Here is a 13,062-nt window from a genome sequence, read left to right as displayed (position 1 = left end):
TTTCAATTTTAATGCGTCAAATCATCTACCACATTCACCCTGTAGTATTTTTTTATTGCGAATATAGGCAAATGTAAAATAAGTAGTAGCCTAACTTGTATTATTTTTGGAAAGGTGTTTCCAAAAAATGTTTTAATTTGAGAGCAAATATTTCATTGTTATAAAACAAGTGATAAAGCGCCAAATAGCGGATTTTTTATATAATTGACTACGGCACTAGGTGACGCAAGAAACTAAGTGGTAACTTTTAAAATTGGGCACCCTAAACAAATCTAAGGGGAATATTGATTATTAAAACTAGAATAAATTGATTTAAAATAACAAGTTTGTTTTTAAGGCAATAAACATTCCGCTATTGCGTTGGCAATATGATATGAGTCCGTTAAAGCGTTTTTACTCATGGCATTTTTGAAACTTTTTGAAACGGTCGACATCCTATAGTTCTATTCGATTTGGGCAAATTTGATTTTGAACCTAAAACTATTAGCACGTTTTCTCGAAAGCATTTCTCAAAAATTGACATTTGCTTGCTGTGTGGAAACAGAATATAAATTATGGCAAATAATTAAAACAGGAATGAACAAAGGGCAAATCATTGTTGTTGTATAATTTTTTTCCTAAATAAGTTATATTACAAGCGCTATTTCAAAATGAAAATATAACCGATAATGACTTTTGCAGTAAACCTCTGTTACAAGAACAATAGATTAATCATTTTCTCGGCAGTATGAATTGTTTTTGTGCTACAGATTTTAACACGAAGCAATATGTAGCCAATAAACGCAAACCCTGATTTGAGTATAATTATCGACCAATCGCCTTTCTCGCTTTTAAAAGAACTGCCTCATTGGATAAGGAAACTTAGGAGAAAATCAAGCTGAGTGTTTTAAATTGCAAAAAAAATGCCACAATGACAATCTTGCCAAACATACGAATGGCTTCAAAGAAACATGGTGATTTTGGCGCCATGTAGTCGCCATAAGCCGATAGCGATCTAGTTTTTGTTGTCGCTTTTAATCAATTTGTTTACGCTGGCCGTCGCTGGCACGGTCACGTGCTCGCGGGCAGCCAATCAGGGCGCGTCACGCACGGCTGGTCGCGGCTTGGGAGCACGCCATTACAAGCAGAGAAATCGTTCGGCGAGACATTTCCTTTAACAAGCAGTCAGTCTCTTTTCACCAGAAGCGAAAGCGAATCCAAGCAGCGTCGCAGCCATTCTTTTTCTCGCGAAATCAGACCAAGAAAAAGCCGTAGTCGTCGCTGTCCGGTTAGCAGCAGCCTTCTGTTCGAATTGAAAGCCAGGCAAACTAATTTAACCAGCGTATGACGTCACGTTCTTTTTCGATTGTGTGCCGACATTTTTTCTCGCCTGGCAAAAGGCTGGCGCGCTTCTAGCTTTGACTCAACGTTTCTTGTGGGGAAAAAGGCCCTTTTGCTTTTACGCACAGCCCAAGCGTTCTTTGCCTCTGCGAAGGGACAAAAAAGAAGAACAAAAAAAAACAGCCCGGGTTCTCGACTATATCACAGGAAGGACTGCAGCCTACCCGGCATTACGGTGATTATTTCTTTTTCCTTGTTTTGTTGTCTTGTGCCGCCTTTGATAGAAATATGACAACTTGGTGCTGTGTGGTTGGGGCGTCTTGCAAGGCGCTGACCCAGCTAAAACAGCTATTCCGTTTTCATACATTTGGATGGCAACTTTGTGCCCAAAAACCTACATGTCACGCATTATAACTGGTGTAAGCCTTTTTTTAACAAGTTTTTTTCATGCAAAATCCTTATTTTTATTTGCTTGCTGCACTATTTTAGGTTAACATTGGTGCTTCTGATTTTACTCTGTTGTTTAATTGACTTGTGCCACAAAATATTTTACTGAATCCCATTCACACTAGACATTAAAGCATATGAATTGTTTTTGGTTCTTTTGTGATGTATGAATCAAATTTTTCATTTAGATAATATGTTGCCCCCTTTCACTTTAAAATAAGTACACTCTTATTGTCTGTAAATGTGTAAGTGTAGCAATACTATTATTCCATTGTATGCCAGGGCAGCCAATTGTTTTCATTTTTAGCAAATAGCCGATATAATTTTTAGTAATAAATGCAACTTTGTGTTCATATCTTTAAAGAATTTTATAATGTAAACTTTAAATGTAGTAAATTGTTATGTTTAATGTTTTATGAAAGCTTCTTTGTTCATTCAGTTTGATCGATATGGATTCTTCGGACACATTTTTTTGGCAAACGAGCAATGTTTCAAATGGAACCGATCAGCAAATAATTCCAAACTCCATGGACGGATTTATTCAGCCAAATCAAGTTATTGCCAGTGAAGCAGTATGTAATATCTGTTAAATGGGTGTTTAGAACGTTGTTCAGCACAATATCTTAAAAATGTGTTGAAGTAGGTGCCTAATATCTTAAAATTATTTGATTGTCTTTGAATTGATATACAGATTAAAACGTTCAAACACCAAGTGTTTCCAAAAGTCTTTGCATTTATTTGATATCCAGCTTAAGTTATTTGTTTTAAAAGTGTGTTAAAAAACAATCGACAAAATATTTTTTATTGTGTCGACCATGGCACTTATTATGTTTATTTTTGAAATATATTCAGAAAACATCAAGCAATTCAATTTTAGGTCTTAAAAACCTAAAAAAGTCATTGTATGTATTTTTTTTCATAAAATTGTGTGGCAGCCCTGTTAAAGTTGTTTGTTTTGTGGTGTGTAATTTTTAATGGACACTACATGGACAGACAAGCAAGCACTTGTTAACTGTGCCTAGCACATTTATTAACTCGTCGTCTGTTTAGGAAGCCAACAACTCTCCGAAAACATCTATGGTACAAACTCAAGTGTCAAGTCCTCAAAATATTTACGAGTAAGTTAAAAAAATGTTTGAACTAGTTAACAAAGGTTTCAGCATATCAGTAGCAGCACAAAAAAATTTAAGAATGTTTTTTTTATAGAAAGTTTAGCTGATGTGTATATCTAACAATACTAGACAGTACTTTTCACGTATTAGTACTTCTAGGGCCTAGGAAAATGTAACTGCCTCCCTTCAAGCATTTCTACAAACATTTATTGCTCAAATTTCATAACTCTTAACAGAACTATCAGGATACACAAAACAATATTCTATGTTTGTAATATATCTATTGTTGTTTAATATATTACATTCTCAAGCATCAGATTGTATGTGTATACCCTTTTTAACTGATCAAAGTTAGTTTGTTCAATTAATGCTTGCCTGCACGTCTTACATTTAAGAAATCTGAAACCGTGGTTGACATTACTCATAGTTGTTGCACAACACTGTTGCATTACTAAAAATGTAAAAATATGTTGGGTTTATAATGCAAATGTTTAGAAGTATGTTGCAGGTAATGCATTAAAAAAGAAAAACAGTTTGCCTGCTTTGGTTTTGCTTTGTCTGCCTAGAAAAATAACTTCGAACCACCTTCCGTTAAACGCTAATCACCTGTTTCCTGTTCTCTACTTCCCCTAGCATAATTATTTACAACTCTGGTGTTGAGAAAACTTGAAATGCAGTACATTGTCGGTAGCTTAATTCTATTAACCTAATATTTGGGAGCAATTTTTTGTTGCTATATTCCCATATTTTATGATTAAGTATTGTCACAGAGCCCTGTAATTCAAACAATTTTGTAACTTGAAAAGTAATACAATGATAAACTGTGTAGAGCAGGCCTGCACAACATATGCCCCATTAACTACATGCGGCCTGCGCAAACCCTAGTGCATCCCGCAAAATAATACCATTTTATGGTTAACTTTAAAACTTTTATTTGTTATTAATATGTTTTTGTCAGTTTAAAAAAGATCATTTAGTACAAAAAAGCTGTGCATACTATGGCACATTGCATCTTTCTGAGTAAAAACAAAAAATGTTGGTTTTAAACCAGTGATTTTAAAACTTTTTGTGGCCAAACCTACAGGTTGTGTGTCAGGCAACACCAGAACTACGTTATAGCATAAGATATATATACTAATACCAAATTAATATAGGAATTTCTGCCATGAAATGCGCTCCAGCATAGCGGTTTCCAAATTTAATCGAAAAATAGTCGATTATCAACTGGAGGTAACTAAACGTCTTCAAACTAAAGCAATTTTTGACCAAATAACTTGAGAAAATCACCATTAAACCATTTAATTATATCTATTTTGGTTGTTTGAGCAAAGTAAATGCATCAGTTGATATCAGATCTAAATGCGTCACTTTTTGTCTAAAATATTGGGTATAACATATCAGTATTAAGGTAAAATGTCCGGTATTGGGCATCCCTAGTTCTAAACGAAGGTTTTGTTGTTTACCAGGCATGCAACAGAAAGCAGTAGTGGGTCTATTGTATACAAGGCAAAGGAAGAAGTGGTTACTGCGAGTGTCGAGAGAACGTTCCCAGAACTGGTGAACCCAGATGCCATAGAGCCAAAGCCACGCTCGTACACGTGTAGAATTTGCCAGGTAAGGTTAAATTGTGTTTTTTACCAAAAGATAAGCACTTCTTAAAAAACCTAAAAGAGTGTAATTTGACTACAAAGCAAAATCAATAGACCAAGTATGATTTTTTGACATTTAGAAGCTTGCATTTTTATTATCTAAAATAGGTTTTCGGCCAGCAATTATATTTAAAGAAAAGAGTATTTTTTTCATTTTAAGCAGATAAACATTCTGGTAAATGTATTTTTTGCTTATTATTTACATAGTTTTTTAAAATTCCTAAATGTAAAATCACCCAAGAGGTATTTGATTTTACCAGCAAACATTTCCAAACAAAAGTGCTGTCACGGTTCATTCTCGATTGCATACCGATCACCAAGGAAAGCCATACAGGTAAAAAAATATCTTAGCGACAGCGTTGTTTACTGTAGTAATAGCTGCCATTATGGCCAAAACTGCTGTTTTATTGTCTTCGGATTTGTTGTCTAATCCTTAATTATTCCACTCTTGACCGTGTGCATACACATGTATTTTGCTAGTATTGCAAGGTTAAGGTGCAGATGACCTTAATTACCTGACAGTCTTTCACTACTCCATATGGGTACTCGCCTTCTAAACTGAAGCATCAAAACAGTTATCTATCTATATCTTTTACATTTATTATTCTATAATTTTACAGTTCACTTTATTTATGCCAGGGGTTCTCAAACTGGGGTCCGTGAACTAGTTTTAGGGGGTCCATGAAGGCCTAATTAAAGAACTAGTGTATACTTAACAAGCAATTAATTTTTCAAAGAAAACACTTTAATTAAAAATTAAAGGGTTTTGCACTGAATGTATAGTTAGACTCCATTTAACTTTCACATTTTTCTGACCGAAATAAACAGAGATTATCAAGTCATAATTAAAAAACTGAAGTTTATTTTAGTCCCAAACTACTGAGTTACGGTTGTGCTATTTTCATTCACCTTTCTTGTAACTTTTACAACCTTAGTCACATTTTTGTGTCTTGTCTTTTTAATTCAAAATGCCTGGATGGTTGTATGAAAGCTTTTTAAGATTTTAAGATTATATTAAAAAAATATCCTTTCTTTCTGAAAACTTTTAAACTAAAACATCGTAAAAAGTAAACCAGCAAAAAATCACTTACAATTTCTAAGATTTTAATACGTAGTTTGTTGTTGAAAAGTCCCTCCTAATTTCATATTTAGAATTGATGACAAACAAGTACCAATAAAGGTTGGTTTGTATTGTATAATAGATTGTTAGTTATCAGTGTTTTTTATTAAAATATGAATTAGGTTATATGCTAGCAAAGTGTGCTCAATTTTAACATACAGCACATACTTTTGTAGCTAGATATTTAAAATACACCATGTGCACTCACTGGGACACACATCATACTTTTGGGTTTTCTTCATGTAGATGCAACTTCTGCGCCAAAGGATTTTCCACCAACTTTTACTTGAAGCAACACGAAAGAATCCACAGTGGCCAGAAGCCCTACAAATGTCCCATGTGCGACAATTCATTCAAACAGCTTTCACATGTACAGCAGCATGTCAGGTAAGTTAAGATGTTTGCTGCTCGTGTGTCATTGCTATACATAGACTTACAGTATATCAAATAAATCATGTTGATAGCTGCTATGTCGATTATAGGCAGCATTTCACTGAATATCTCTTTATTTTGGAGCATAATGGTTGGAGGTTGTAGTAAGACGTAATAAAAATATCAAAGCCCATACAGAAGTAGGTAGCATTTTGGACGTTCCATTTTTGGGACGTTAACTCTTTAGAGTTATTCGAAACGCCCAAAATGATACCTACTTCTGTATGGGCTTTGATATTCTTATTATATTTCTTTGTTTATTATCAAACTTTATTTTTAGTGACAATTAAACTATTGAACTGGTGTTTGTATATAAGTTTCATTTTTATGTGAAATGTTTTCACAAATCAGATGTAACCACAGGACACTTTAAAAACATGTTGTTTCCTTTCGGAGATCGGCCAAGTGCAGTTAAAAAACAATTATGAAACTATTTGGTTATTGTGTTGTCCATGACAGTTTTACTGTTTTGTTTACAACAAGTATTCAAAAAAATTAAATCTATCCAATTTAAGTTCTTTGAAATGATGTACTTTTTTTTAAAAAATCTTTGAATGTTGTTGAATTTTTTCACAAAACTGTGTAACACCTGTTTTTAAAATCCCCTAAAAAAATACCAGTTAACCAGTTAATGACTCCGTAACAGCAAATCGCTCACAAAAAAATGGAACACCTATATACATTTTTATTGTTGATACTACTATAACAAATACTCTCGTGTCAACAAAACTTATTTATTTAAATCGCAATTGGACTAACTGCTGTAGTGTATTTTTTGTAACATTTGTGTCCTTTTATCGCAGAACCCACACAGGAGTGCGACCGTACAAATGCCACTGGCCCGGATGTGGTAAGGCCTTCTTGCAACAATCACATCTCAAGAGCCATGAAGCACGACATCAACCAAAGTAGGTTTTAGTGTATATGTTCCAAACATTTTTTGGCTTACGACACCTTACAGCAAAACTATATATATATAGTTTGTGACAACTCTGTAGCTTAGGGTTGTCACAAAATCTTTTTCAACCATTTTATGTTGTGAATGACATTTAAACTGCTTTGTTTTCAAATTATGTTAAAAAAATGCGAGCGACCTAATTCAAGTTTTTATTGTCCTTAAATTTATTTTATGTTTAGGTTAAGTTGTGTGTTTAAAAAGTGAAACTATTTTTTTTAAACTATTTTATATTGTGTTGTCCATGACATTTATACTGTTTTGTTTTTCAAATTATATTAAACAAACGTATGACGACCTAATTTTAGATCTTTGAAAAGCTATAAATATTCTTTCAAAAGTCCAGACAGAAAACTAGAGAAAATTTTTTACTTACTAGTTTACTGTAATGGTACAATAGCAAAACTTGGTACACCTCTGTACAATGTAGAAGAATAATTTTATTTTGTTGCAGACTATTCGTTCACAAAAAATAGTATTTTAAACTTTACGATTAGGGCAAAATGTAAAATCCAATATAATTTAAAATATTTTTTGCACCCTTCGGCAATAAAAACGACATCCCAGTGTGCTGTGGGCCCTGGCAAAGAACCACTGATTTGGAAGAAAAAATTAAATTTATAATTTGCTATTCAAAACTACTTCTTGTTTGTAATTTAAAGTTAAGAAATTCATGCTGTTTCGTTAAAATTTTCCAAGACTAAAGATACACACAAAAAAATCAATTGCGACAACAACAGTACAACTGGGAAGTGAATTTGACATATGCTGTTTGTTATGCATTATTCAAATATTTACTGTTTGCATGATTTTGATCTATAACTCTGTCATGCATAATTAAAATGTATGGCTACCTTCTGCATAATTTACGACAACTAGTTTCAGAATTAATAGAATACCTTAAAAATGTTTTAGAATTGCATCCATTGTTATAAAATTTGCCAACAAAATTTTACAGCTTTTGAATTTTTGGTGTCTAAAGTGTTTTTTTTCACAGCTTAGAAATATACTTAGCTGTGATAAGTTTTAAAATACTCAGGGAATCCTAAAAAAAGTGTACAAATGCCCAACATTTTGCACAACCCAGAATTTCCAGTAAAAGCTAAAAAAAACTTTTTTAAACTTTTTAAATTGTATTATAGGCCATCAAGTGGAGTGAAGCCTTTCAAATGTCATTGGCCCGATTGCGGCAAGTCGTTTGCTCAACTGACCAACCTGAAGTCTCACGTGGCACGACATACGCCAGGGAAAGCCAAGAGCCGAAAATCAAGCTCGAACAACAACGCTGCCAAGAAGGCCGAGACGCCGACTGATCAGGTAATGAAAGATACACACACATATGTGTTAAACCTAACAACTGTGATTCTAGCCCTTTTGAAGCTAATTGTTGGCCAACAATTACGGCTTACGTATGTACATTAGTATGCCGAAAGCCATCGCAGACTCACCGAATCTTTTGATCAATTGATGCAAGCAAGGCAGGTTAGAAAAACAGGATGCAGCAAGTTTTGGCCAATGAATGTTTCTCGACTCGCCCCCCCTGTAAGCCTGTGTAGCTCATTTCGTAGAGCGACGTTCCCGTTATGACCGGAGGTCGTTAGTTGGAACCGAACCTAACTACAAGGTGGTTGTTTTTCTAGCCTGCTTGCTTGCATCGTTGATAGACAGATTCGGTTGGTCGGTGCCTTCCGGTTTACTGATCCGCTAATCTTTTAATTTTATAGTTTTGAATCACAAAAGTTCTACACTTTTGCTAATCGCCTGTACCGTTTCATTTCTTTTTTCTTAAATACAGCAAAAAAATCGGCACTTAAAAGGCATCCTTTGTTCATTTTTTTATTACTTTTTGAACTCTGAAAATAACTAGACAAATTTAAGGAAACGAGTTTTGATAAAAAAAAACACGAAATATTTATTCTAGTGAGTAGAGACACTGGGTAAACATACAATGTGGCGGTATTCTTAGTCTTGCCTTGACCTTTTCCATTCCACCACACTAACCACGTATTGCACTGTGGTTAGAGCTGTTTAAGCAGCCTTCAATGCGTGATTAGCCAAGCATATTCACATTTCCGCTCTCTGTTATTTGCACAAAATGCGGCAATCTAATGTTAAATTTGCCTGTCTTTCATTTAAGACAAACTGGATTATAGAAGTTAGCAAAAATGCGTTAAATTCGCTAAAAATAACTTGCGGAAGCAAAGTAAATTAAAAAATGACCACCAGAAAACTTTAAAAAAGTTGTGGTACTTTTATTTTGCGTCAGCTCTCCTTCCTCGAGGCTAGCATTTACATAGTTATATAGCTTGGTGTGAAGAAGAAAAAAAAAGTCAGCTCACCGACGGAACCTTAGATGCATTAATGCGCATTTCTACTACATAGCTTACACCAGTGACCAATTTTTATCTTCAGAGTTTGGCTGAAAACAAACGTTTGTAAAAAAGCTGTTTGGTCAAATTTGAATGTTTTTTATTGATTAGATGAACAAATGTTTTTCATGTATCTATAGTTTTTTTTGGTTTAATATTAGAAACAATTAGTTACGAAACTTTGGCACGGGAAGAAGTTTTAAGAAAACAAATTGGCACGCCGGCATTCTAACACCGACTATCGTCCGATTTCAGGACAGCGCCGCCTTCAACTTCCAGAACGTGATAAACCAAGCAGCAGCTGCAGCCAACATCGTCCCAGCTCCTGCAGATGAAGAATCCGAGATTCGTCCCTACCTCTGCCCCGGCTGCTCCAAACTCTACGTGCGGGAGGCAACCTTTAAAAAGCACCTGGAGGAATGTAAGACCAAGCTCCAGATGTCGATCTCCGCCACCGCATCCGCACTCGGGATAGATCCTCCTCCGATACCGTCCTCCAGCTCCGCTCTCAGCGAGTTCGATCCCAATATGATCCAGATTATCAGCATGAGCACAGCCTCTTCTTCCGCGTCCCAACAACCACGAGAGGACAGCATCCCGGTCAGAGAGCCCGCAAAACGTCCGCGTCTTGATCCTGGAGCGGAAGATAGGAGATTAGAGGAGCAGAGACAACATGAAGCAGTTGTGAGTCTTAGCGGAGTCCTTGTGAAGCAGGAGCCAGGATTGACGCAGGATGAGGACGTTAAGCACTTCATGGCGAGACATGGAGGACTACAGCACTCCCAGCATCCCGAGGAGCCATCAGGAGACTACAAACTTCCGCAGATTGTCGATTCAGCAAGTGACTCGACTTCTATCTACACCGTGAAGACGGCGACAAGCCAGCATCATCAGCAACAACAGCAGCATATACCAGTCGAGAACGTGATCTTCCAGATTGGTAACGCAGACCCCAAACAACAGCAACAGCATTTACAGGTGAGCTCGCAGTCCACAGGCCTACAACAGCAGTCGCACCTACAGCAACAACAACAGCAGCAGCAGACCATCATTTTCAGCACTGCAGATTTGCGGACCGACAACGGCAGCAGCAACCAGTTATCTGCCGAAAACCTCTCACAAACGCCGACTATTTTACTAGCGCAGCCGCAACCTGTAGTGTCCGGTCCGTCCATGGGCAAAGACAGCTCCGACCAGGGCCATTCGACCATCAACCAGGCGGCTATACGCTGGCAGTGGGACCAGGCTTCAGTTCCTCGGTTAAATTTTCCCTGAAAGCCGAAATCATGTCTGTAAGAAATAAGAACTGTCGCCACTGTTAAGGCAAGCTAATTCCTCCAACAAGTCTGCTTTCAAGTCGCTTTGCTATCTGCTCTAAATCATCCAAAAAGGAAGAGATGTTTTGGATTGGTCACTTGCGCGTGTTGCCTAGAAAAACATCCTTGGGATATCTCACGATGGTATATTTTTCCTGTTTGGAAGGCCTTGTACAGGTTTGGAAGGTTTCATACAGCCCGTTACAAAAATCCGATCAGTGTCACTTTGTACTTTGTTTTGCGGATGTTTTCCGCAGAGTAATGTAACTATTCCGGCCCTACCCTGTAATGCAACAAGCGGCATTCGCGATTTTAGCATCGATACGAATTGAGAACTGTTTTGTCCTTTGCCAGGAACCTATCGGGCTTCGTAATTGCAAGTACACCCCTTCTCCTATCTTCCACCCTTCTTTCAAATGCAGTATTACTCGACTTTCGTCTTTTTGAGCCCGCTTACACGAACCCCCAATGGGAGGCAAGCAGCCATTTACCAAGTTTTTTTGTTTTTTTTAACGCGTAACTCTTAAAATTATGTCGAAAACCTTCTTTGACGTGGAGCATATTGGCTGGAGGTTGCAGTTGAACTTAGAACGAGTATACAGTTTGTTTCACTGTATAGTAATGCTTAATCCTTAAATGTTTAAGTTACTTAAGGCGCCAATGATACCGATAGCTTGCAATTGGTTATTCCAGCCTTGTTAATACTCCAACCCGACCGTCTTACAACAAAGCTTAGAAGTGTTTCAATTCGTAAGAAAACAATTTTTAAGCTTCTCGTTAGGATCATAAGTTAAAATTTTAATTCAAATTAAACCATAGATTATATATATTGAAAAAAGTTACACCCACTGCCAAAAATCGGTTTGCTAAAGTCGGCACCGCAGAACACTCTTTTTTCTCGCAGCATATTGACTGGAAGTTGTAGTTAAACGTTGAACGAAAATCAAAGCTCAAACAGAATTAGATGGCATTTTGTTAAGGTCTCGTTCTGTATGAGCTTTTGCATTCATTCGGCGTTCAAATTATTGGCAAGGCCTGCTCTTTTTTCGCAATTCTTCGAAAACTTACCATTTATTTACTAACAAACGTTGTTCATACGTACGGGCATCCGATATGCGAAGGCGATCTATAAATTTCGCTAGTATCGTTTCCTGTCCGGTACTGGTGTTTATCGTAAGTCTGATACGCAACTGTAGGATCTATTTTTTCACAAAATCACACAAGCTACAGTGGAGTAGCTATATTTTGTGGTACTCAAATTTAATGATTTATGGCTCGTTTTCGATAAGATCGACTTTTCCTACATTTTTTATTCGCTGCGATTTTGTTAGTTCTAAATCTACATGCATTTAAGAAACTCTACAGCTGTTAGCAACGCTTTTCATTGCTAAATGTAGGCCTAGTATTGCATGTTTTGCAATTGTTACGAATTTTTTTGCAACATAACACTATAAATTGTGGTTGTCTGTAAGAAATGCCCTGGAAATCTAGGACCACTGAAAACAAAACGACTGCGTTGACAAACTTGACTAATTTATAGTTGTTCATTTATCGTGTTAAAAATTGTAGGTTTTACTTCGTCGCTTGTTGTAATTTCATCGCATGCCCCCGTTCTATAAGATGCATTGTTTTTCACAGAGTTTCTCTCTAGAACCTTCGGATAATAACCCCAATAATATTTTTTATCTCAAAAAAGAAAATTGTCACCTCTGCAAATATGATTAAAATGGTTTTACATTTGGACAAAATTTTGCATTTTTTTTTTACAAGAGCCAGAGAATATTTAATAGTAATTTTTCGTTACCTTTATTTTAACAAAATTAGCCATTTACAAACTATTTCACTGTTTAGTAATGCTTAATCGTTAACTATTAAAGTTTTTTTTTTTTGTCTGCAACTAAAAAATCCTTAAAGCGCCAATGATACCTAGATCTTGCAATTGGTATTTTTCAGCCTTTTTAATGCGACCGTATCTTACGAAAAGCCTGAAAGTGTTTCAATTCATAAAATCATTTTTGAAGGTCCATGTTGTATTTAAAAAACTTTTATCGAAGTTAAAATTTCAATTGAAATTAAACCATAGCACATATGTTACAAAAAACATACCCATACTGCCAAAAAATCGCTAAAGTTTTGCGACGCATAAAACCCGTTGTTCTTTCCCTTACACTGCCAAGTCGTTCACATTACGCGACACTGCAATCCAATTTCTCCACGTCACGACAGCTATCCCGTGTGTGACGTCATCACACGTGACGTGTTTTGTGCGCAATTCGGGGTGCTATGCCAAAATGAACTCTCTAAGCGTTCAGTGCCATTCTACTAAAAGGTTGCCCTGTATT

General features: G+C 36.1%; 1 protein-coding gene across 1 annotated transcript; it reads left to right on the top strand.

Annotated features, from left to right (window-relative positions):
- Positions 1–1,132: 1,132 nt before the first annotated feature.
- LOC146138809 (uncharacterized) lies at positions 1,133–11,460 on the top strand. The gene is made up of 9 exons (XM_083393721.1): positions 1,133–1,555; positions 2,207–2,339; positions 2,818–2,885; positions 4,346–4,493; positions 4,789–4,862; positions 5,895–6,035; positions 6,884–6,988; positions 8,178–8,352; positions 9,660–11,460. The coding sequence occupies exons 2-9, from the start codon at positions 2,217–2,219 to the stop codon at positions 10,677–10,679; spliced, it is 1,854 nt and encodes a 617-aa protein (XP_083249847.1). The 5' UTR covers positions 1,133–1,555; positions 2,207–2,216; the 3' UTR covers positions 10,680–11,460.
- Positions 11,461–13,062: the final 1,602 nt, after the last annotated feature.

This window comes from Ascidiella aspersa, chromosome 7 (assembly GCF_963924565.1).
Source record: "Ascidiella aspersa chromosome 7, kaAscAspe10.2, whole genome shotgun sequence".
NCBI classification, from domain to species: domain Eukaryota; kingdom Metazoa; phylum Chordata; class Ascidiacea; order Phlebobranchia; family Ascidiidae; genus Ascidiella; species Ascidiella aspersa.
The sequence above is the reverse complement of the archived record's forward strand: the minus strand, read 5'-3'. Positions and strand labels throughout refer to the sequence as shown.

Bases quoted from the DNA above. Each gene is read 5' to 3' on its own strand.
- LOC146138809 (XM_083393721.1), top strand. From the start codon at position 2,217: ATGGATTCTTCGGACACATTTTTTTGGCAAACGAGCAATGTTTCAAAT. The intron at 4,494-4,788 runs GTAAGGTTAAAT...TGATTTTACCAG, and splicing joins ACACGTGTAGAATTTGCCAG to CAAACATTTCCAAACAAAAG. The intron at 6,036-6,883 runs GTAAGTTAAGAT...CTTTTATCGCAG, and splicing joins CATGTACAGCAGCATGTCAG to AACCCACACAGGAGTGCGAC.